The sequence below is a fragment of the Podarcis melisellensis genome (genome assembly GCF_964234715.1).
Source record: "Podarcis melisellensis genome assembly, chromosome: 5".
Taxonomy (NCBI): domain Eukaryota; kingdom Metazoa; phylum Chordata; class Lepidosauria; order Squamata; family Lacertidae; genus Podarcis; species Podarcis melisellensis.
In genome coordinates, this window is record NC_138537.1 from 62,169,701 (window position 1) to 62,194,633 (window position 24,933).

At 41.9% G+C, this 24,933-nt stretch overlaps 1 protein-coding gene across 4 annotated transcripts in view; it reads left to right on the forward strand.

The window, feature by feature from the left end:
• Positions 1–24,933, forward strand: part of BLNK (B cell linker) — a 103,128-nt gene that overhangs the window by 25,292 nt on the left and 52,903 nt on the right. For all 4 annotated transcript variants that reach the window (XR_014168640.1, XM_081912748.1, XM_081912746.1 and 1 more), the window contains one exon: positions 15,788–15,834. Coding sequence is in view for 3 of the 4 variants with exons in the window: in XM_081912748.1 (XP_081768874.1) it covers positions 15,788–15,834 (47 nt within the window). In the remaining variant the exon portion in view is untranslated. The remainder of the gene's footprint in view (positions 1–15,787; positions 15,835–24,933) is intronic.

A 24,933-nucleotide genomic window follows, 5' to 3' on the forward strand; every position in this document is an offset into this window, starting at 1 on the left:
GACCTACTCTTAGGCAGAGTGAGACTGCTACCTCATGCAGAAGTCACTAGGGCTGGGAAGGGGCATCAAATGTATTGGAAGACACAGCTGTGTATGCCACACAACCCAGCCTGCACCCCCTTCTACTATCCTGCTGCCCTCAGGTGCAGTGAAGGTGGTCTCCAGTCTGGTTGTCTTCTTCTGTGTATGTGAAATGCTGAGGGAGAGACCTTGTCTTTTGCCTCAGGCAGCAAAATGCCTTGTTGTTCCTGTTTACACTCCCCTCCTTTTCTCATTCTCCACTGAGCTATTTCCCACACTTTCTTGTTTTTCTCATCCAGATGCAGAACAGGAGGGACACAGAGAGAGAGAGAGAAACAGCTACTTTGGCAGTCAGTGTCAGCAGGGAGCAGTTCTACACAGTTCCCAGGCCCTCAGCCAGCAGGGACTCATTAGAATACAGAGGTGACTGACCACAGTCTTCAGTCACAAGCTCTTCCTTCCATTAAATTCTTGTAAACTCTCATTCTCCCCCTCCCCTCCAATCCAAATGTTTGCCTTGTGAATAGTGACTGAGGAAGGATCCACAGAAGATGATGGTGCTTAAGGATGTGGTAGTATTAGTCCTTCGGCTTCAGCTACTGCTGGAGTTTAACCTGTGTTCTCATGTCAGCACTCAGCTCCAATCAGTTTCATTTCAAAGAGTCATTAGGCTATTGCAAAAAAACCCACAAATTTAGCTCCCCCAAAATTACATAATCAAAATGAAGCTGATACAAATCAAATTTACAAACGTGCGTGACTTGTTTAGCAGCAAGACACTTGTAGAAGAGCCAAACTAAACAGGACATTTGATGCATATAAGCATTTCACATATACATTTTTAAACATTTAAATAGGAGCCAGAGGAGGGAAACAGGTGAGGGGTAATGAGGATGGGATTTAACCAGACAAAACTTGCCTCAGAGATTGCAATTATCTCTGGGAGGAAAGCTTCCATTGGTGACAATTTACTTCCATTCTTATTTGTTAGAGAGCCAGCTAGAACTGCTTAAAACAAAAAAAATGATCTGTAAGTTATAGCCACAGATGAGCATTCTGCATAAGTGTGGCAACTGATGCAAAGAGAGAGAGAGAGAAAGAAACCTGGTCCAGAACTATTTGACCCTTCCCATTTCATTAAACACTGTTATAGATTTATAGGTGTTAGGATTTTATTGAGGTTTGGATGTGTCAAAGCTAATTTCCTTGGAAGAAACAGCCAGACCCAAGTGTGTATTAAGGGTGTGGTGGACTCACCGATAAGCCTCTGCTATTGTAAAAGCTAGTTAAGTAGGCACACTTGCTGGGCTTTTTATTGGACATTGTAATCCTCGCCAAATCAACAAGTGTTAATGAAGTCAGACAAACTTCTTTGTGAGATGACCACCTTGGAGAGTTAACCTTTAGGAGTTCAAAGCCTCAGAGGAAATAGGTGTTGGAATGCAAATGAATGGAGTCCTCCCTCTGTAGAACCCCTGGCCTACCTGGCAGCAAGTCAGTATGTCAAGTCCAGGGATTGAGCCACACACACAAAGTCTGAAGGTCAGGAAATGCAGTCCAAGGTCAATCCAAGTAACCAAGTCTGAAGTCCAGTAGTCAGGATACAGTCCAGCATCAAACCCATAGCACAGTCCCATAGAGGCCAAGGTCCTTCAACAAGGGCAGTTCAGCAGACACAGCACCTCAGCTCTACTTCCCTTTTGCAGCATCTGGGCTTGATGAGGCATGTGACCTTCACCTGCTCAGAGTCTGCTCCAGCTGAGGAATCACAACCCTCCTCCCAGAGCTAATGAGCCCCACCTGGCCAGCTAATGAGCTGGGCTATGGGCCCTTGATTCCATCAGCCTCCTAGAGCAGCAGCTTTCCTGCTCCTCCCTACATCTCAGAGTCTGCCATGTTCATGGAGATAGGGGCCCCTCTGGCTCTGAGGATGGGTCCTGCTGCTCTGGTTCCTGTGCATTGACCTCCATCCCCCTGCCATCCTCCCTCACACTGTGAGTACTTTCTTCCCCATCTCCTGCTTGCCCCTGTGCGTCCCAGTCCTGGCTATGCCTCTCATCAGGATCCTCTTCCTCCTCCCTGTCGTCCTGCCAGTTCATGACAAGGGTTTAGTTTAGGGAAGGGGGTTGGCAGGGTTGTAAACGAGGAAGCAGAGAGGAACAGTTAAGCTGGCATGTATCCTGCAGAGCAGGAGAGGCTATGGAGAAAAGATATTGATACTGTGGAATAAGTTGGCATGTTTGGGGCACTGCTGCTGTGAGCTCCTCCATAAGCAGGTTCAGGTTATACATCTGTGAAATTAAAACCATATCTCTTAAAGACACTACAGTCTCTACTGTGCCTCATTTTTGAACCCTGGTTAAATGCTAAGACACCTGAAATCTCGTGCACAGCTGGGCAGGGGTTGGGGTGACCAGTAACAATATGGAACATCCATTAAAAAAAATCCTGCCTGACAAGAGTGGAGATAGTAGATTTCCCTTTCCTTCTGGTGCAAGCAGCATGCAAAACATATACAGTAAAGGCCAAATCCTTTACTGCCTCGGCTCCGTAAATGTGGAACCTTGTAGTTGAACTCAGCAAACACACGTCTTTAGAGCAGAGAAATCTCATGGCCCATGACCCAGTACTCAGATGAGAACAAAGTTCAGGATACCAAGGGGGAAACAGCCAGCTGGGAGAACATCCAGAGCTCTCCCAGCTGGAGGACACTGTCCTGTCATTACTCTCTGACTCGGAGAATGAGTCCTTAGCATCTCTGCCTCCTCAGCCTTTCAGAAGCTGAAGACTACAAAATAAGGTGACGGCCCTTGAACCAGCAAGTCAGCTCCTATTGGGAGGTGAAGCCTGCTACACTCCAGGCCTGCTCAGAGGACATGAGTCTTCATTTGGCTATAGCTTCCTCCAAAAACACCTCCTATGGCTGATTTAGGAGGGCCACTTGGAGTTGCCCAAAGCCCTGTATGTTCCCTGCCTTACTAGGGCTCTTGACTTTGCCTATTTCTCCTGAAAGCTCCAAAGACACACAGAGGCTGACAGGTTGGGAAAGGTGTGACTGTCCTGATGTTATTGGACTACAATTCCCATAATCTCTGATCATTGGTCATGCTGGCTAGAGAGTACTAGGTACTGGGAAACATCCATGGGGCCCCAAGTTCCCCACCCTGGCTTTAGAGCATTTTCTTGCAAGAGGCTGAAAGGCAGGAAGTGAAAAGCTTTGTCAAGCTAAAAGAGGGGAAAAGAAGTCATAAAAAATGAGGATGCTACTGGGATAAAGCCACATTTGAACCATTTTGTGTTATCATCATCATCTTTTTTTCCTGTACCACTTTTCCTATAAACTCAAGGCAGTAAATATGAGTTTCTTCCCCTTCCGCTTTCCATTTTATCCCTATTTAAACCCTATGTGGTACGTTAGGCTGAGAGATGGATATTGCCTAGGGTCAACCAGGAGACAGTGGGGAGCATTTTAATATAACATAGCCCAGGGATGGCGGAAGCCTGCTGCCCCTCCTGATATTATTGGGCTCCAACTCTCATCAGCCCTTGCCAGCATGGCCAGTGGTCTGAGATGGTTTGAGGTGGAGGACAATAATGGCCTGTTCTGTACCCCTGGCACATCTGACACTGTGTTGCCCCCTCCCAAATCACTAAGTTCTTTGGGCAGGTAACAGGAACAGGAACATGAACAACATTAAAATATAAATTTAAACCATAAAATTTGGCTTTATCTCCTGTTCTTGGTGCCAGGTATGTCCAGAAGGTCAGGTTTCCATGGAAATATTTGGGCTCACTGCAAATCAAGAGTCAAAGATTGATCCATCTGCCCCAGAATTGTCTATTAACTGGCCTAACCTCCCAAGCAAAAGGCTTAAGTTTGCAGTTGATAGTTAGCATTGCTACCTGATTAGGAATGCACACATTGCATATTAAGTTCCAGTAGTGGGCTGAGTTGGATGCAGTGCAGTGCTGGTGCTGTGTCTATTGGTGCTGGGGAGCTGTGAGCAAGCGCTCCAGGTTGGCAGTGGCTATACATATTTGCACATCTGCAGGATGTTGCCACTGCCAGTCCAGAGCTCTCCCAACCTCACTGCTGCCTTGGCCAACCCCACCTTGATTGTGATGAGCAGCAGCAGCAGTGCAGCTATCAGGAGGGCACTACAGCCACTGCGTCCTTCCTCATGCATCGCCGCAGCCTCCACCCTATGTAATGCTGCATGATTATTTGAAGGAAAGGACATCTGAATATAAGAGCCCTGCTGCATCAGATACAAAATCTGTATCCCAGAGTGGAACGCAAGACTAAACTCAAAATATGTTGCATTATTAGAGGAGAGCTGATTTGGGTGATTGCATTCCTAACCCACAAAGTCTATTCTGGATAAGAAATGAGCCCATTTCCCCAAAATAAAAAGTCGTTCTCTCTAGGGCTGGATATTGCTTTTAGCTGACCTCTGGCCACACTGTCAGTATTCAAAGGGGCCAAGAGACACCCGTGTGTTCCACCACTGGAAACAGTCAATTGACCTTTTAATTCTGAGCAAGCCCTTGAAGTTGTAAACCCCAAACAAAAGGAATCTGACATCCACATTTAATTGACTCCTTTTCTCTCTCTCCCTATGAATAGAATCAAATGCTGAACTCAGATCAAAAGGTATCTTCCCATGACCGTGCAGGCTGGGTGACAAGATACAAAGCGTTGCTGAGTTGTTCAACAACTTTTCTAAAACTAGGTTATACAGCTATGAGATATTTCATTTGCCCAGGATTCTAGGGTTCCTAAAAGAAAATCAGCATAATATTTAGCGATAATGTTGATCTGCCTTACTGATGATTAATTTTTTGTAGTTGATCCCCACCCTCCCATACACGCCCCTTTCTTCAACTCCAGAACAAATAAGGCTGCAATCCTATGCACACTATTGTGGGAATGATGTTCACTGAAATGAATGGGACTAAAGTAGACATGCTTTAGGGATGCTCTACATGGTATTCTGTTACAGAGAGGATTGATTTTGTATCTTCTGTCTTTTGAAAGGGATGGGGAAACTGGGGCTCTCGAGATGTTGTTGGACTCCACTTTCCAAAGTGCTTTGAGACATGTGGGTGAGAAGCGTGTATAATTTTTTAAAAATTAAATTAAATTATTCCTGACCATAGGCCGTACTGGCTATGGCTGATGGAAGTTGGATTTCAACGTTTGATGGATCAGTGGTTAGACATCCCTGATCCAGAAGATGGAGTGGCTTCTGGGAAGCAGTTCTCTAGGTTCAAGGAGGACCATCCTCCAGCTAGGAAGGCACAGGAGAAGCTACTGAAGGCTCTCCCCTGTGGAAAGTGTCCTGAGCCTTCTCTTCACCTGAGCCTTCTCTTCAGAGCACTGTGGAACCGCAGAGCTGGGGACCATGACAGGCTGGGCCCCTGAAGGCACTGACAACGATCTTAGAAATGCCATTCAAATAGAAAGCAAATCTAGCAGGTATGTTACCTAGAGACAAAAATGGACTTCCCACGTTGAATGCAGGGGGGAGCATCAATGTTTGTATTAGTCTCATGAACGACAACTGCCAAAAATTAGAGGAGTATCTACCCAAAGCAGAAATCTTCTGTCCATGCCAGAGATCCTTCTAATATTCTGCCTTCTTCAACACTAGAGTTTTATATTCTCTTGGACGGGCTACCATTTCTTGTTATTTTTGAAAGGATCCCTCCCACCCTATTAAAAATAACTTGAATGGTGTAGTCATCAGTAGGTTGTTTATCATCTGATTTAGAACAGCTAAGGAACCTGCTGGTTTTCCCAACCCATTGATTCAACAGAGTACAGTTTATCTGTAGCAAAATGCAGTCGCCAAGGTAGCTTCTGAACTGATGCTAGGACTATCACACTATCCAAAATATATAAGTAGTACGAATGCAGGCTTAAGAAGGAAGGAATTATGCTGGCAAGAGGAACATAGAGCTGGCAGGCTCGATCACACTAAACTGCAAGCTACTATTGCATCATTGCAGCTAAATATAGTTTTACGGGAACCTTGATACAAACTGAAATAGTCTAATCTTCAGAGGAAGTTCTTCTCTGTGTGCCATGGCTCGGCGAGGCATGTTATGTGGTGATGAGAGAAAGAGCCCTCTTTGAAGTGATGTCCTACTTTTGGAATGCCCTTCCTTTAAAAGTGTACTTAGCACCCAACCTTTTTATCATTTTGGTACTAAAGAAAGACTGGCTTGTTTGCCCCTGCATTTTCAATGTTCTATTGTATTGCATTGAAATGATAGGTTAGCCTGCTTTGTGGTTTTAACTACTGTACTTTTACAGTTTAAAATGGTTTTTGTATTTTGTATTATGTGATTTTGTGTTTTGGGTATTTTCTACCCTGCCGTGGCACCTACTGAGTGGAAAGACAATCAATATTTCAAATAAAGGCTGAATTGTAACCAAGCTTAAGTAAGAGTGGATCTGTAGAAAGCAATGGGCTTAAGTTACTGAGGTACATTAATTTCAGTGGCTCAACCCTGAAATTATTTAGCTGGATACAACCGATGATGTTAGCTTCTGTTGGATGCAAGGACACACAAATTGTTAGTACAGTCAAAGAGGCATTTCATATGTGACACTATACTGGAGTCACAAAGTGGTTTCCAAACAGTCAAGCAGAAACACCAGAAAGCTCCTGATGGACCCTTCTCCAGCAGTGAGCCACTTCTAATCTACTGCTGGTCATTTGCAAATGCTACCACACTTGAGGCATCCAGAAACCAGAGGCAATTTGCTAGAATGAATGAACTCCAATGTGTCAGAAAGTCAATGCCAGTCATAGCACAAGTCTATCCTTAGAGCTCTCAGATTTCAGGAGAGAGTTGTGTCTTTGAATACACAACTTGGGTGTATTCTGGAGTTGTTGTTGTTGTTGTTGTTAAATTTTCCAAGTAATAGTGAAAGAATACAACCAGTAATGATAAATGTAACAGCTTAGAAAGGCATAAGATTACTCAGTCTTACACTTTCAAAATAGAATACTTCCAAATAACACCCATATAGAAATATTTTTAAAGCAGAAAATTAATAATTTATCCTTACAGGTTTTTATGTAAACACCCTTATGAGTTTTTTATAACAGAAACATGAAGAGGCAGAAAGCAGAATTTGAAAAGACTGTTCCAAATATAACATGCAGCTGAAATGTGTCCTGTCTGGATCTGATGTTGGCATGCAAGGATGCACATTATTTTAATTTGCAATATGTTATGCTATTAAGCTTTTTGGATGGTTTGAATCTATTTTGCTCTTTTTATGCTGATTATTAACCTTTTAAACAATATGTGTGAAAGCTTTGAGAACTGGGGGGAGCAGGTCTTTTTCTTTTTAAGTTAAAAGAGAGCCAGTGTGGTGTAGTGGTTAAGAGCGGTAGTCTCGTAATCTGGGGACCCGGGTTTGTGTCTCCGCTCCTCCACATGCAGCTGCTGGGTGACCTTGGGCCAGTCACGCTTCTTTGAAGTCTCTCAGCCCCACTCACCTCACAGAGTGTTTGCTGTGGGGGAGGAAGGGAAAGGAGAATGTTAGCCGCTTTGAGACTCCTGAAGGGGAGTGAAAGGCAGGATATCAAATCCAAACTCTTCTTCTTCTTCTTCTAAAAAAAATTAATTTATGCTTTTACCGTAAATTGGTACACCCATTTCACAATATTCTTCATTATCCTACATTATTTGACTTCCCCACACCTCCCACCATGGTGTTCCTTTTGACTCTTAGTTGTGCTATATATCTTTCTACACCTTGTAATTAATTTAGCTGCTGTTCCTCTATCTAGTCCTACTTGGAGATTTATGTAACTGCTTTATGTAACTCTTTAAATATTCTCCAAAGGTTTCCCACTCCTTTCTTATGGTATGTTCATCCTGGTTTCTTAACTTTACCGTCAGCATCACTAACTCCACATATTCTATTAACTCATTCCGCCAATTCTCTTTGGTTGGACTGTTTTTGTCCTTCCACATTTGTGCATAGGTTATTCTGGCTGCAGCAGTTGCATAAAGAAAAAGATTTAATACATTCTTAGGTATCTTTTATTTATTTTTCTCATTCATGCATACTTATCGCGATGTTAGGATTTGGAAGATAATGTGGTCCAACCTTAAGGCATGATCCTGAGTGCACGATTCTCTCTCACACCACACAAATCCCTCATGGGAGTTTTAATCTCCCATCTGTAAGACTGGAGAAAAATTAACTGTAACAGGGATCTGTTCAACAGGTCTGTTACAAAGTTGAGCAGGTGTTGTACAGTAGTACCTCGGGTTACATACGCTTCAGGTTACATACGCTTCAGGTTACGTACGCATCAGGTTACAGACTCCGCTAACCGAGAAATTGTACCTCGGGTTAAGAACTTTGCTTCAGGACGAGAACAGAACTTGTGCTCCGGCGGCCTGGCGGCAGCAGGAGGCCCCATTAGCTAAAGTGGTGCTTCGGGTTAAAAACAGTTTCAGGTTAAGAACGGACCTCCTGAACAAATTAAGTTCTTAACTTGAGGTACCACTTTACATCACTTTTACTTTTCAATTCTCTCCCTCTTTATCACACTCCAGGCCCTTGTTACTGGTTCCGTGGTTCTGTCGCTCACAGTTGTGCTTCTTGTCAATGTTTGTTCATTTCCTTTCTGAAACACCACAACTGCCCTTGTTTTGTGTAGACACAAATATGCAACATACTCATGCCTTATTTTAGGCTTAATTTAGCACATTCCTGCCTCCAACAAGTGGAATCCAGTAAAAGCATACAGATTAATACATAAATGTTTCTTTTAGATGCCTGCAAGGTCACTTTACTATTAAATGAGAAGTGTAGTTTTAAAACTCTTCTCACCATTAGTTTTTCCTTTGTTCAGGATATGGCCTATTAAAGTTCTGGTGTGTCTGACACGATCCAGTCTTGCAAGTTTTTCCAAGTTCTAATTTTGTAGCTCTGGCCCAATTTGCAAGAAACAGAAAAGCAAATTGTGTTGCCCAACAGCATAGGAAGAAAAGGATAAAACATAAATGCAGGAGTCATTGCATTAGTGAAAGAGTATGATATAACTAATTTCTGGACACAAGAAGAATGTTAAGATAAATGACCAAGCAACTTTGGTGTGAACAGGAATCGTCTTCCTGCCCACTGGCATATCTGGGAAAGCAGCTTGAATTCTAGATGCCACAAATACAGCACATCAAAGCACACAGTACATTCACAAAAAGAATTTGAGTGCTATAAAAGCCCTTTCCCATTTCTTTTTTTCCACAGTTCACTTTCGTTTAAAAATATCTCAGAACCCTGGCTTTCAATTCGCATGACATAAAACTGCTTCCGAGAAGAGTTTTTAAAATGCACTTTTCATTAAGACCGCCAGATGTCAGAGTTTTCTACACTGAAATGGCTTTGAAACCAAATTATCTCCTTGCTTCAATCAATGCATATTTTCCGTTTTCACTGGTCACATGCCCTCCTCTATGTTTCCAAACTCTGGTTTTCCACCAGATATCCTCACATGCCAGGATGAGAGGTGCTATTTGACTTTGTAACCTCAGTTTGTGGCTTAGAGAAACTTAGACGTACATACATTACTCCACAACCTCAAGGGTATTTTCACACCTTACATACTTTAACTAATACTGGAAATATAACCTTCTCTTGACTTCCACATCCTTCTAGAATACATTTCAAAGAATACAACCATGTTCCTCCCACTTGGTTCAGTTCAAATTTATTAATAGTCTACAAACCTTCAGATTCCGGGTGGGAGGGAGGCGCAGGGACAATAAGTATTTGATTCCATACACTGCCAGTAGTCTATATGTTGTTGTTTTTTTCTTATTGTTTTGCAGTGTTTGGTAACTGATACATTCTTAAATTATGTTTGTGTTTGTTAGTCCTCTTCGGTTTGGTTTTGTTTTTAAGAAAAGTGGAATATGTTTTAAATGTTTTCTTTTTAAATGGGAAGAAGATTTGGACTTCGGATCTTATTTTGGGGGAAGTAGGTTATTATTCTGAACATTCAGATTTTAACTTTGAACTCTGGGAAGAAATTTTGAATTGACTAATTCATTTCTGTATAGCTCATAAAACAAGCACCATTCCATACTAATTAGCCCAATATTTCTCTCTCTTTTTTTGTCTAGCCGCAAGGAATGCTGGGAACCCATTCCAAGCTCTTGTTAGAAAAGCTTTGGAAAGCAAGCGATAAGAGTCCAAAAGAGACAGGCGAAAAAAGGATTATCTCAGTATTAATTTACTGACTTGGCTGACGCAGCTAATTAGGGGTTGTAAAAGCATCCACTGGTTGCCAAATGCTGAAATGGTCACAGAGGGCATCAGCAAATACTTCCATGGGGAATTCTAGGACTAGCTGGGATATTTTAGCATTCAGAATTGTGTGTGTGTTTTGCTCATATCCCCCCCCCAACACACACACTTTTTGGTATTGTACAGGAAAAGTAGAGCATTAAACTGCAAATGTACCAGAGTACACATAAGAAAAGCTACACCTTTCCGAGGGTGAAGTGTGGGTTATGGGTGTTTGCACACATGAAGTCTTTAATGTTGCCTGAAAAAGGTATGGTGTGGGACATTTGCGTAGCCATCAACAAGTTTGCTTTAGGAAGTGATTTCTCAACAGATGTTACAATGCAGGAAGTTTTTATTTGAAGGCAGGAGCACAGTCTACTTCCTTAAAGGTGAATGGTGATTTGTTTTTCTTTTAAACCAAGCATGCATGGTTTTCAGGCTAGCCGGCATGTGAGCAAAATCAAGAAGTGGAGGAAAGCCAAAATGAATGTTTGGCCAGAGTTTCTGAAGCATTTTATACAGTGGTACCTCGGGTTAAATACTTAATTCGTTCCGGAGGTCCGTTCTTAACCTGAAACTGTTCTTAACCTGAAGCACCACTTTAGTTAATGGGGCCTCCCGCTGCCTCCGCGCCGCCAAAACACAATTTCTGTTCTCATCCTGAAGCAAAGTTCTTAACCCGAGGTAATATTTCTGGGTTAGTGGAGTCTGTAACCTGAAGCGTATGTAACCTGAAGCATATGTAACCCGAGGTACCACTGTATATCTAATATGTTAATTTGAAGATCAATCTGTCCAAATGATAGTAACTGTTTTGTTTCCAGTTTTTGGTGGTAAATTGTTTGGGCAAATCCTAAGAAATACTACCTCGATTTCTGATCTGAATCAGAATAGTGACTATACTAAGCTGCACAGTATTGTAGTAATTCCTTTCCAGGGTTGCCAACTTAAAAATAAATAAATAAAAATCCTTCATCCATCCTACCACGGACTCCAGGCATTGCTATATGACCTCTCCCAAGTCAGATGTTAGGGAGCAATAACCCTGAGTATCATCATCATACTGACAGTACTGTGCCCCCAAACTCCTAATGACTGCTCCCAGCTGCTTCATATAGATGTTAAATAGCAGTTGGGTTAAAGCAAGTGCCCTTTGGCACCACATAGTGGAACTGCTAGGGAGTCAAAAAGCACTCTCCCAATGCTGCTCTCTGGACTTGGTCCCGTAAGTAAAAAAGAAAAAAGGTAAAGGCTCCCTGGACAGTTAAGTCCAGTCAAAGGCGACTACGGGGTTGCAGCGCTCGTCTCGCTTTCAGGCTGAGGGAGCCGGCGTTTGTCCACAGACAGCTTTCCAGGTCATGTGGCCAGCATGACTAAACTGCTTGTGGTGCAACAGAACACCGGGATGGAAACCAGAGTGCACGCAAAAGCTGTTTACCTTACCGCCACAATGGTACCTATTTATCTACTTGCACAGGCATGCTTTCAAACTGCTAGGTTGGCAGAAGCTGGGACAGAGCAACAGGAGCTCACCCCATCGCGGGGATAGGAACTGCCAACCTTCCGATCGCCAAGCCCAAGAGGCTCAGTGGTTCAGACCACAACGCCACCCGCATCCCATAGGTCCCTTAAGTAGGACTGGAACCGCTGTGGCACAGCACCCCTGATTCACATTCCCCAGAGCCAGCCCAGGAGGATACCATGTTCAGTGGTATCAAAAGCTGCAGAGAGAGTGAAAGAGCAAGAAGCAGGAGCAAGCTTCCTCTCTCCCTGTCTTGCTTTCTGTAAAAGTCATCCTTTACAAGTAACCCATAACAGGCTTGAACCCAGACTGAAACAAATTTGCAAGGCAGATCCTGATAGGGCATGTTACAGTAGTCAAATTGTGATGTAGCTAATACATATAGGACCATAGGCAGGTCTGAGCATATCAGGAATAGGGCAACTGATGTACCAGCCAAGCGAGGGAAGCTCTACCCATTAAATTTCTGCTTCTCATACAGATCTTAATGGCACAAGAACTGAGGCAGAAAAAAAGCTGTCTGCCCCTTTCCTTATCCATATATATATATATCCATAGGAATTTGCTGATTTCGAGACCTAGTCAGGCATCCCCTAATTATGGTACATACAGTGTGTGAAACTAGTTTTCTGTTTTGTCTTACAGTATAATTACAGGATTAGTATTAAATATAGATGGTTTTCTAGAGTCTGAAATGCCACATTTTCCTAATGCAGATAAGAATCATAATGAGAAGCAGGGATACATTTGAATTTGAAAACAGTCTGTAGATACACAGTTTTGCTGAGATACTGCATGTGCCATATATATATATATATATATATATGCTTTCGTAGATTTTCACGGGTACAGGAATGCAGGTTTTGGTGTCCTCGGGTGTCTTCCCGTGTAAAAGTTGGGGTGTCTAGGCGACGTTTCGATGAGGTCTCACTCGTCATCTTCAGGCTGGTGCTTTCGGCTTCTTGTTACTGGAACAGAGCAGGATCTCAGTGTTTGAGTTCCTATAAATACTGTTGAGGGGGTGTGGTGTATAGCCTCCAATGTTCTGGGCAGAGAGGAAGTTCCCAGGCTAGTGTGCCTTTTCTTCTTTTGTTCCTTAATTACTTGAGGGATAAACCCAGACCCTCTCCACAGATAAATTACAGACACCATCCAGTAGCCAAACCATGGTGGCACCTCCGGATGCTGCACCCCCCTGCAATCCCTACACAGATCTGGCTGACACAGGCCACAAAACCACAGCTCGCCCCTATACACGAAGCCAAGCCAGAGCACAACTAAGTGCAGTACAGCCATCTTCTCAGAAAAACTCTTCACAAAGTTCAAGAGGTCAAGACACAAAGACTTTAGCAACTAATCCACACCTAATGACCCACCTAAGTGGTACTCAGGATATCACTCAAGAAATCACTCAAGATATCCCTCAAGTAATTAAGGAACAAAAGAAGAAAAGGCACACTAGCCTGGGAACTTCCTCTCTGCCCAGAACATTGGAGGCTATACACCACACCCCCTCAACAGTATTTATAGGAACTCAAACACTGAGATCCTGCTCTGTTCCAGTAACAAGAAGCCGAAAGCACCAGCCTGAAGATGACGAGTGAGACCTCGTCGAAACGTCGCCTAGACACCCCAACTTTTACACGGGAAGACACCCGAGGACACCAAAACCTGCATATATATATATATATATATATATATATATATATATATATATATGGGTTGAGGGTTGGTGGAAACACTTAGTTCCACTCTGAAATCAGTTTTAGCTGAGCCAGCAATATTCTGGATTAGATTTCAGAACCTGGACTGCATTCCATTCCACACTTGTGAAGAGAACAGGATTGCCAGCTCTTGAAAATAAACATTATAGTACCCAGGCAGGGACATAGATGAAGCATGAATTTAAAGGTGAAGTCAAGATTACAGAGTTTTTAGGTGGGTCCGCATGTGGAGTTCAGTGGTCTACAGGAGGCCTGGAGGTAAAGCTCAGTGCAAAAATGGACTCTCCCAGCCAAACTTTCCTAGTAGTTGCTCCCCCTCCCCCCCAAAAAAAAATCCCAACCAGGATTTACAAAATGTTAATAATATTCAGAAACCAGTGGGGCCACAAGATCACTCTGCTTCTGACCTGAAAGTCAGCATTAGTTAACAACGTAGGCAAAGGCATACTAAGGCTGAAACTGCAGAGCTAGAAATAATCAGATTTAATTTTGCTCATTTGAGCTTGGTCAAGATGATTTGTTTTCTCAGTACAGCTGTTGAACAGCAAAGCTAGGAAGACTGAAGAGGTGCGTGGTCACTGAACTTACCTTACCTTTGGGCTTTGTCCCACTGACAGCACCTCTAGCATTTCTTGGCCTTTTGGACAGACTGTTTGCAATTTGTTTTTCTAAACCCATTGTGTGTTTACCTGTGCATAGGTATGTGCCAACCTTCACCCCACAATCAATATATTAGATGTCCAAAGAGTACGTCTTGCTTTCACTGTAGAACTTCAACATGACTATCACTCTGGATTTGTATTGGCAGAAATCATGGATTTCAGCTGAAGACTAGTTAACTTAAAGTACTTTACAGAACAAAAGTTGCCCTTCCCCATGTCTCATCCTACATCACTCAGGAAGGGCCCTTGACCTTCTGGAAAGGTTTGGGGGGGCATGGGTAGTTGCAGGGAGGACATGAACTTTCTTAAGTTATCTTATCTGAGGAACCGAACTCATGCTTTCCATGCTATCTGCTTCTCATGCTTTCTGCGATAAAGTTGGGGTTTTAAAGCCCTGTTTTGAGGTTCACCCTGCTTTTTGCTTTTAGAACACAGCAGAAATGGTAAATCTATCAAATTCAGCTTGTGTGCAAGTAGACAGATGGTTATAAATTTTGTAAAAATAACACGCTCAAGCTTATGTTACATCAAGATAAAAATGCAGTGAAAACTTTATAAACAGAACGTTGCTGTCTTCAGTTTGAAAGGGTCTGCAAATAAACACTGAAGTCTGTGCTAAAATATATGTTATTTGTCTGAGTGATAACAGTAATACAAATTTGTCATTGTGTGAAATAGTAATATTTATAATCCTAATGATACGGCAACCCAATAGTTCAACTGGAGGAAGCAAAAAAAAAAAATCTTCTAAATAAATAGGAATAAAACTGGGTTTGGTGATGTTAAGTTCTCTAGATGAGGAGTCATGGCCAAGGGCAAAGACTCACTGAACACCAATGGCAGAGTGGAGGGGCACTGGATGCGGCCTCCACTGGTAGAAATCAAGACTTGGATGGCATCCTGTCATGCATTCATGAGCATAAAACTTGGTGAATGGTGTTTGCTCCAATTCAGCTGAAAAGAGTGAGTTTTCCTGAGGAAAGCAGTGGGGCAAATGGAAAACTGCTTGGACTCCTGCCTAGAAAGTATGGGACAAGCAGAAAACTTTGGACCTGTGCCTTCTAGCCCTGGGGCAAGTGGAAGCACGGGTAGCCCTGACTGCCTTCATTTCTGAGTAGCAGTGTTCTTTGACGCCTCTCCTTTCCCTTAAACGCTCAAGGATTGAAAGACGCCTGGAGCCTCAGTGGACAGCTCCAAAAAGGAGACTCATCCAATTCATCCAATTCATCCTCTTGCTTGCAGTTTTAATAATCATTCATTAACCTGTGTGGGGTTTTTTATGCACAACATTCCTGGGAAGATTTTGCACTGTACAACATGTGCCACTTCCCCTCCACAGTATCACCAGGTGTTAGTAATAAGGAGTTAATAAGTAACCAGGACTTAATCCTTCAGTGGCATTAAAAGAATATGATTACTTAACTCCACAGAGTAATCTAACTGTCCTCCAGCTAAAGTGAAACTCAGTTTCAATTAACTCCTCATTTGTTTTGGCTGTTCCCTACAAAAACACTTCTCTCTCTCTCTCTTTCAGAATTTATCAGAATATGAGATGAACAGATTCTGTATAATGGACCAGCCGTAAGTTTTCACTTTTTTGGCCTTCACAAAGTGAACAGATGTTTTGCTACAATTCATAGTTAATTTTGTATGATCCATATTTAATTTAATATCCTCCTTTCATTCCCCCCTCTTTTTTTACATAGAAGAGAATCATCCAAACTGCTATATTTATTTTGTGTTTGGATTAGAATAAACTGGCTTGGCCTTGCAGAATAAATTCCACCTTTCGTTTGGGTATATCAGCCTATATCAGCCATAAACACTATGAGTTTATTTTATTTTGTGATTCAATCATGCACAAAGTAAACTGAAAAACAAGACAAAAGCAAAAGCAAAAAATAAAGATCAGTCTCAAAGCAGCAGATTGGATACAAATATATTAGTCTGTTCTTAATTCTGCATTATAAATATATTAAGTATATTAAGTATATTCACACACACACATAAATGTAACACATAAGTTAATATGTGGGTGTATAAATGGTCTAAACATCATAAATGGTTTCCTATAAACAGTAAAATGTACCATTATCAAAAGAAGAAATATTTGTTTAAAAAGCAAGTCAAAAATATATTTGCAAATGATACAACTTCTAAAGGAAAGACAAATTAACCCAGTCTCTATTAGTTCAGCTTTACTTGAAAACCACATATGGTCTGTTCTGATCCCTGATATTCTTTTCTTAATTATTTGTGTGATTAAATACCATCTATTTGATACTAAGTATTGACATATGATGCCATAATGTTAATTTTTTATCACTTCCAGCTTGTTCTAATAATTTCCAAATGAAGTCCTGTTTGCTAGACATGTGTCCTTACTTCCAAGTCTGAGCTTAAAAATCCTTGCTAGTGTAATTATACACAGGACAGGTTACACTTTTTTTTAGTTGCAGGTGTTGCAAGGTTTGCATCTGAGCCCACAGGTGTGCCCGGCACTCGCACATACTCAATGCACACCTTCAAGAGAAAGTGGAATCTGTTATGAATACACATTTACCCTTAACCTTATGCCCCACACTGGGAAAGAAAGGTTGGTTTATGACATGAAATAAAGGTGGGAAAGTATATGGATGCTGTTTCAGACAGCAAACTTCCTGCTACATAAAAGTAAGTCTTAGGTTGTGGTTCTATACACACTTATGTAGGATTAAATACCATTGAGCTGTTAGGTTTACTTCTGAGTATCTATGCATAGGATTGCACATCAAATTGCTCAAGCAAAACAGCTCTGAAGTAAAAGAATTTTGATCAGGACTCTTGTGTGAAAATACCCTCCAATGTCATTCAGGGCATTTTCTATTTAAATATCTTCTTAATTTCTAAGTGCCTAAACGTTGGTCATAGGTAAGTAAAAGAACCCTGGAAAAATAACATATTTTTGTAGACATTTCGAGCCCAGAACTGTCTTTGTTTTCAACACAGTGCCTGCACCATAATTATAACTCCTTGAGAATATATTTCCAAATTACAGGCCCAAACCAGACAATTATCTGTAAGATTCACACCAGTTTTTGCAACATGCAAAGTACTAAATTCTAGTCTCCCTTGCAGTGCTCATTAAGCAGTAACTCGTGTGAGTTATGTCTGGAAAGGTTAGGGTGAACACAGATGTTTCATATTTTATATTCACATTAAAAAAAAATTGCACATTACTCACTAAATCTTCATGGTATTCCTTGATTGGTACCCAGGAAGATTTGGCTAGCTTAGCTTAGCCCCCAACTTCCAGCTCTATGGCTGCAGAATTTATTCCTCATAGAGCTACAATTCCCAGCACCCTTAACAAACTATAATTCCTAGGTTTATTTGGGGAGGAGGATGTGCTTTGAATGTGCTTTAAAGGTATAGTGTGCGAACAGCCTGTTTCTCCCATACAGGCTCTTTCCTAGAATGTTTCTAGTTGGTCTAAAAAGTTGGTGAATGTGCATTTTAAAGATTTTTGTATCCAGTTTCCTGTTTTATTTTCGTTAGAAAAAAACCCAAAAACTTATTTCAGCTGGTGTTTGTATGGACAATTTATTTGCTGGCAGCCATTCCCATCAGTAAACAAGAGTCTGTCATGTGGTGATTCACATTATGTAACTGCTTCCTTATGAGAAGAAAATATGCACCTATATTTACCAGAATGCAATAGAAGATCGCTTAGAAGATAAAGTGTAACTGTGGTGCCACAGTATCTTTTTAAAACTTCCTCACATGTTGCACTTGCTGGGTAACTTTGTACAAAGCCATGATCTTTCACTCCATGGCCGTTTCAACAATTGCTTGGGAGACTTTCAGTTACACGTAATACATTAATTTCCTACTGCACATCCTTTGTTGAGAAACTATTGATGTAGGAATTCAGATTCAGTAGGGTCAAAATGAGAAGGAAGTATATCTTTGGGAATGCCTGAAGTGTCATGTGAAGAAATTCCAGGAAGTAATCAGCCGTCATATTCCAGAATTCCCATCAAAGGTTCTCTCTCATATACTCTTATATAATATATTCTCCTTGATTTATCAGGATCACTGATAAAAGAAGTCTATAATTATGGAAATACATATTTTTCCCCTCTTTGTGAGTATCTGGAACAAATTATGCATTTGGATATGAATATATTCTACATACACACACACATTATGGGGTTAACATGATTTCAGAATGTGTGGCCATTGTGCATATTGAGCACACATCACAGAGAATTTGCTGTGTTTTAGCAGCATGAGCAGGCAATATGCATAATATCCAAGTGAGGAATTTGCAAAGTGGAAGAGTAATGCATGAAGTGCCCTATTCATGTTGCCAAATCATGCACATTTCCCAACATCACTTGGAGACTAAACGTATTCACCTGACAATGTCCCCTGCTTATGCTGCTCAGTTTTGCTTATTCACCATGGGATCTGTTGAATCTGCACAATGGCTGACGTTTATTTTTACAAAATGATGCATTGTATCCTCACAGTGGGGTGAGAAATGTGTGCATCAAAACAATTACAATTCCGTTGCAAAGAAACCAAAATTCTTCAGCATGAAAACTCAAATGTATTCAGAGGCATGCAACCCAATACAATATATGCCTATACAGTGGTACCTCAGGTTACATACGCTTCAGGTTACACACTCCGCTAACCTAGAAATAGTGCTTCAGGTTAAGAACTTTGCTTCAGAATCAGAACAGAAATTGTGCTCTGGCGGCGCGGCGGCAGCAGGAGGCCCCATTAGCTAAAGTAGTGCTTCAGGTTAAGAACAGTTTCAGGTTAAGTATGGACCTCCGGAACAAATTAAGTACTTAACCCGAGGTACCACTGTATTGGTTTATTCTGCCACAGTCAACGTATCTTAGCAGCAGGGCACTTTGTATACATTTGTATATGCAAATTTATATGTGTAGATGTCAACTTCAGGGGAGAAAGCAAAGTTGATTATTTTCAAAGTGTTTTGGAGGGAGCAGTCAATCTGAGACGAGATGGAAAAACCCAAGGTGCAGGACTCCTGAACCACCTCCAGCAACACCACGGTTTAGAATAATTGACAATTTGCCCTGCTCATCTGAACCAGAAGATAAAATAACAAAGATGAGGCCTTGCCATTTTTGCAAGGTCTGAGGCCCCGGCCCCCACCCTTCCCTCTTTCCAGACAGTCTGGTAGAAAGTACTGCACCTGGACCTCAGCAGTGAGAAGAAACTTGCCTTTCACTCAAGCATGAAGAAACTGCACATTTAGATTCTCAAGCTCTGTAAGGAAGGAAACTGTGAACAGATGCATCAAGTAATCTGAAGTCCTATCTCTTTCGCATTCGACTCTAAAGTTATTTGTGCCTAGTGTGCTGTCGCCATACACGAGGCCTCGTTCCAATCTGGGGACCAGAACGCTCAATTGTTGCTGTGATTGCCCCATGCTATAAAAGCCATATCACAAAACACAGCTGAAATTGCCTTAAAGTATTATCCCAAACAAAAAGAGAAAAGTATTCTCAAATTTAAAAGAGTTTTAGCTAACTAGTAATAGTTTGAACTATCTTTTTTTTAATGGCACATTGCAACCTACAATTGTATTTTTTGCTATTTCATAAAAAAGAGAAGTGTGCAAATGATTCCATATTGGCACATTTCCCCCTGTCTGTTTTTCCAATTCTGATTTGTTGTTCATAGCATTCTCTAATTAATTTCATTTATTTGGAAATACTGGTCTTTAATTAGCACAATTACTAATGAATTAGCACACTAACTGTGAACTTCTGTGCATGTTTACTCAAGTGTTAAATGAGGCTTACTCCTTGATGAGAGTGCATAAGACTGCAGTCTAAGTGGGAAGACAGTTTACCTATTTTATGTCTTTAAGATATGTATCTCCTGGACAGCTCACTTTTAAGAAATGCAAATTCAAAATTCTGTTCTCCCATACAAGGTATAAGCCCACTGTCTTTTTGTAAAACAACAACTGACACAAATAGTGCATTCAAACACGGGAAAACAAAATGTTGTTGTATTTTAGTTTTCTTATGCAACAAAATAAACCCAATTCTTCTGCCATTATGTGTCATGGTATCCTAATAATGGAAATTTTAAATCACTCATATTCCATGGTCTGAGAGCTGCACAAATAATGGAAAAAATTCTGTGGTAAACCATTTTCAAACAGCAAATTTCCAGCTTCATGTTACATTCCTAAGACATAAAGAGGGAGATGTTTCTGTCTCTCTACAGAGTAACCCTATACTCACTTACCTGGCTGTGTGCCCCATGAACTCAGCATGGTTTACTTCTGAGTAGGCATGTATAAAACTATGCTGTGTGTTTCTTTAGCTATGTTGCTATATTTGAAATACTTCAGGAAAAAATATTTTTACTGATACATATATAGATATATTAAAAGACGCCTGCTCCTTGGGAGAAAAGCAATGACAAACCTAGACAGCATCTTAAAAAGCAGAGACATCACCTTGCCAGCAAAGCTCCGTCTAGTTAAAGCTATAGTTTTCCCAGTAGTGATGTATGGAAGTGACAGCTGGACCATAAAGAAGGCTGATCGCTGAAGAATTGATGCTTTTGAATTATGGTGCTGGAGGAGACTCTTGAGAGTCCCATGGACTGCAAGAAGAATAAAACCTATCCATTCTTAAGGAAATCAGCCCTGAGTGCTCACTGGAAGGACAGATCATGAAGCTGAGGCTCCAATACTTTGGCCACCTCATGAGAAGAGAAGACTCCCTGGAAAAGACCCTGATGTTGGGAAAGATGGAGGGCACAAGGAGAAGGGGACGACAGAGATGGTTGGATAGTGTTCTCGAAGCCACCAACATGAGTTTGACCAAACTGTGGGAGGCAGTGGAAGACAGAAGTGCCTGGCGTGCTCTGGTCCATGGGGTCACGAAGAGTCGGACACAACTAAACAACTAAACAACAACAACAAATATAGATATATATCTATTGCTTTAAAAAGAAGAAGAGTTTGGATTTGATATCCCGCTTTATCACTACCCGAAGGAGTCTCAAAGCGGCTAACATTCTCCTTTCCCTTCCTCCCCCACAACAAACACTCTGTGAGGTGAGTGGGGCTGAGAGACTTCAGAGAAGTGTGACAGGCCCAAGGTCACCCAGCAGCTGCGTGTGGAGGAGTAGAGACTCGAACCCGGTTCATCAGATTACAAGACTACCACTCCGAACCACTACACCACACTGGCTCTCATAGTCAGATTTTGACCTGAATCTTACCGCTAAACAAAAATGGTTCCATATTGAAGCCTCGGATTCAAACCACTACTTAATAGTTAAGCCTAGGGTCTAGGTTATGATCGACATATGGTAAGATCCAGGCCTCCACAGCACCATTGGGTGAACCTGTATTTCAGGGATGGAGAACCTGCAGACCACCAGATCTTTCTGGGCCCCAGTTCCCATCAGCATAGGCAATGGTTAGGGATTTTTAGAGTTGCACTCCAACTTATGTAGAGCCTCTGCTTCCCTATCTCTCCTGCATAATAACAGGTAAGGCAAAAAAACAAGCCTTTTAGTTGATACGAAGCAAAAGTCCCCCACTGACTGAAGAAGCAATCAAAATAATTTCTAAAAAATAATAAAAGCAGAAGTGTTAACTGTACCTCCAAACTGCAATTTTGTTCTCAAGGGAAATTAGCTGTGGCTGGAACAGTTGCTAAGTGAATCATGAAGACAGATCCGGCATGAGAATGTGCTGTTTTCATGAATGCCTTCTGACTGTCAGTGTTTCCTAGTAGAAGTGGAACTGTACTACCTAAAAGGAGTACGTGTGGCCCTCCAGATGTTGTTGCACTGCAACAGTCAACATCCCTGGCCATTGGTTTTGCTGGCTGGGACTGAAGGGGAACTGGAGTCCAACGAAGAATCTTGGATGTGCATTGGCACAACTTGTTTTTATGTTGGGACTGGAAGATTTTGCAAATCCTGCAAAATACAGTAACCTCAATAATGCCAGGTTGGAATGAGCAGGTTGAGGACCAGAGAGCTTGTGTGATTGCTCTGTCATATTCCAGCGAAAACTCTAATTACTCCAAATCTGCTAATTGAGTTACCCATTACAGGACTGTAATGTGAAAAAAAGAAATGTCCCAGCTGCCTTTAGAGCCACATTTGCAGAGGAGGCATTTAAGTAACTGAAGCATCAAACTGAAAACCTTCTGCTGGGTGTCATCCCCCCCCCCCAAAAAAAAATCTCTTATTATAAATCTGGACTTGCATCAGGAGGAAGGGCATAATATAAGAGCAATAAAAGAAAAAGTGAGGGGAATGAGAAAGAAAACACATACATATTGAAATCGTAAAACACAATTTAACACATCTCCTGCAGCATTAGAAATCTTGGTGGAGTTGTCCATCTTTGTGCATATACAGTCGTACCTCGGAAGTCAAACAGAATCCCTTCCGGAAGTCTCTTCGACTTCCTCAATGTTTGACTTCCAAAGCACAGCTTCTAATTGGCTGCAGGAAGCTCCTGCAGCCAGTCAGAAGCCACGGAAGCCCCGTCAGACGTTCAGCTTCCAAAAAAATGTTCGAAAACCGGAACAATCACTTCCAGTTTTCGATCATTCGGGAGCCAGAACGTTAGACTCCCAAAGCTTTCAGGAGCCAAGGTACGACTGTATGTATATTTAACACACATGACTGTCCTCAAAGAAGCCTGGGAAACATAGTTTGTTTAGGGTGCTGGGAACTGTACATCTGTGAGGAGTAAACTACAGTATAACATTTACAGATCTGTCAATGTCACAAAACCTTACAAGAAGAGAAATGATTCGTTTTGGAATTAGGCTTCAAACCCTCATGGTTGAAACCAGGTGGTGACATTGTGAAACTCCAAGAGGCACACAAAGTAGCAAAAACAAAATAAAATAACATAAAATATTTTTTAAAAAAACAATTCCTTCCAGTATCACCTTAGAGACCAACTAAGTTAGTTATTGGTATGAGCTTTCATGTGCATGTACGCTTCTTCAAATAGCAAAGAACAGGTGTTGGAGGCACACTGAAGAAGCTGCTTAATTTTAGCATCATCCTGAATTTGAGAGTGTGATAATATCTGTAGCGCCCGGACACAGCATTAGGGATGGTGCAACCACTACAGTGGAGACTGGAAGCACTCTTCTCAAAGCATCTTAACTTCACATGACCCTACAAGATGCTTCAGCCCACATGACCAGAATAGGACCGGAGTGGTTGTGCTATGCTCAGTTCCTTTCCACTGGGCATGAGGCGGAAGTACCCAACAGCACCCAGTCAGGATGCAATGTGGACAACATCTGAATACACCTCTGCACTTGGACTTGAATGCCCAGGTTCAGTGTCCGCACCATACATTCAAAGCACGCGGCTTTCCCCAAAGAACCCTGTGAACTGCAATTTTCTAAGGCTGCTGGGAATTGTAGAAGTCAGCTACAGTACCCAGGATGGGGAAAGCCAGGTGCTTTAAATTTACAGCATGGGTGCGTAAGTCTGTTACATGACAGTGGCCAGCAGCAATGAAAGTGCATTGCTTGTTGTTTTTCCAAAAGTGTTCTGTTGTGCCAGTAGTGGTTTAGTCATGACCCGGAAAGCTGTCTGTGAACAAACGCCAGCTCCCTCAGCCTGAAGCGAGATAAGCACAGCACCCCATAGTCGCCTTTGACAGGACTTAACCATCCAAGGGTCCTTTACTTTTCCAAAAGTCCTACTTGAGCTCTGTAACTCTCCAACGGTTTGAGTTATACCATACTCCCAATGTAAATTCGACTCCCAAGCTGCTGGTGCTACTGGTAGCTTTCCTTCCAAGGCAAATAGCAGCTTTGCAACTATCTGTGGGTACATCATGACTGTGGTATGGTTCATCTCCTCCTCCCCATGCAGTAAACATAGTCCAAATCCTAAATCCTGATCCTATTTAAGTATTTTTTAAAATAGGAAATGTATTCACCCATTTCACACACCATCCCACTGACGAGATTTCAGCATGCGTGCACACAAGCTGTAGTTCATTTCATCCACTGCTGTGGCTGCTACCACAATCAGCTGACAGTTTTTGCCTGGTTCCAGGTTTAACAGTGTTTTAGCATGCAGCCCCCTCACTTTTCAAGTTCCTTCGCAAAATCTGTTCTTGCTCATCGAAGAGGAACAAACGGTAGTGTTGCAAAATCCAGTTGCCACGTTACTCTCACTATACACGGTATCTTTGCAGCCCCTCGCCTTTGTTTAGATCAGTATGTATCAGTATGGGAAGCATGATGCGCACACATTGAAATCGACATGGAAGAGAACGTGCTTGCCTTTCATGAACACAGAAGGCGCGATCTGCGCAGATCCGCCACACTGATAGAGAGCCACTGCGGTGTAGCAGTTAAGAGTGTCAGACTTGGACCTGAGAAAGCAGAGTTCGAATCCCCACTTGGCTATGAAGAAGGATCACTGAGTGAACCTTGGTCCAGTCACTGCCCCTCAGCCCAGCCTACCTCACAGGGTTGGTGTGAGGATAAAAGGTGCTGGAAGGAAAACCATGTACACCACCTTGAGCTCTTTGAAAGAAAAGTGAGATATACAGTGGTACCTTGGGTTAAGTACTTAATTTGTTCCGGAGGTCCGTTCTTAACCTGAAACTGTTCTTAACCTGAAGCACCACTTTAG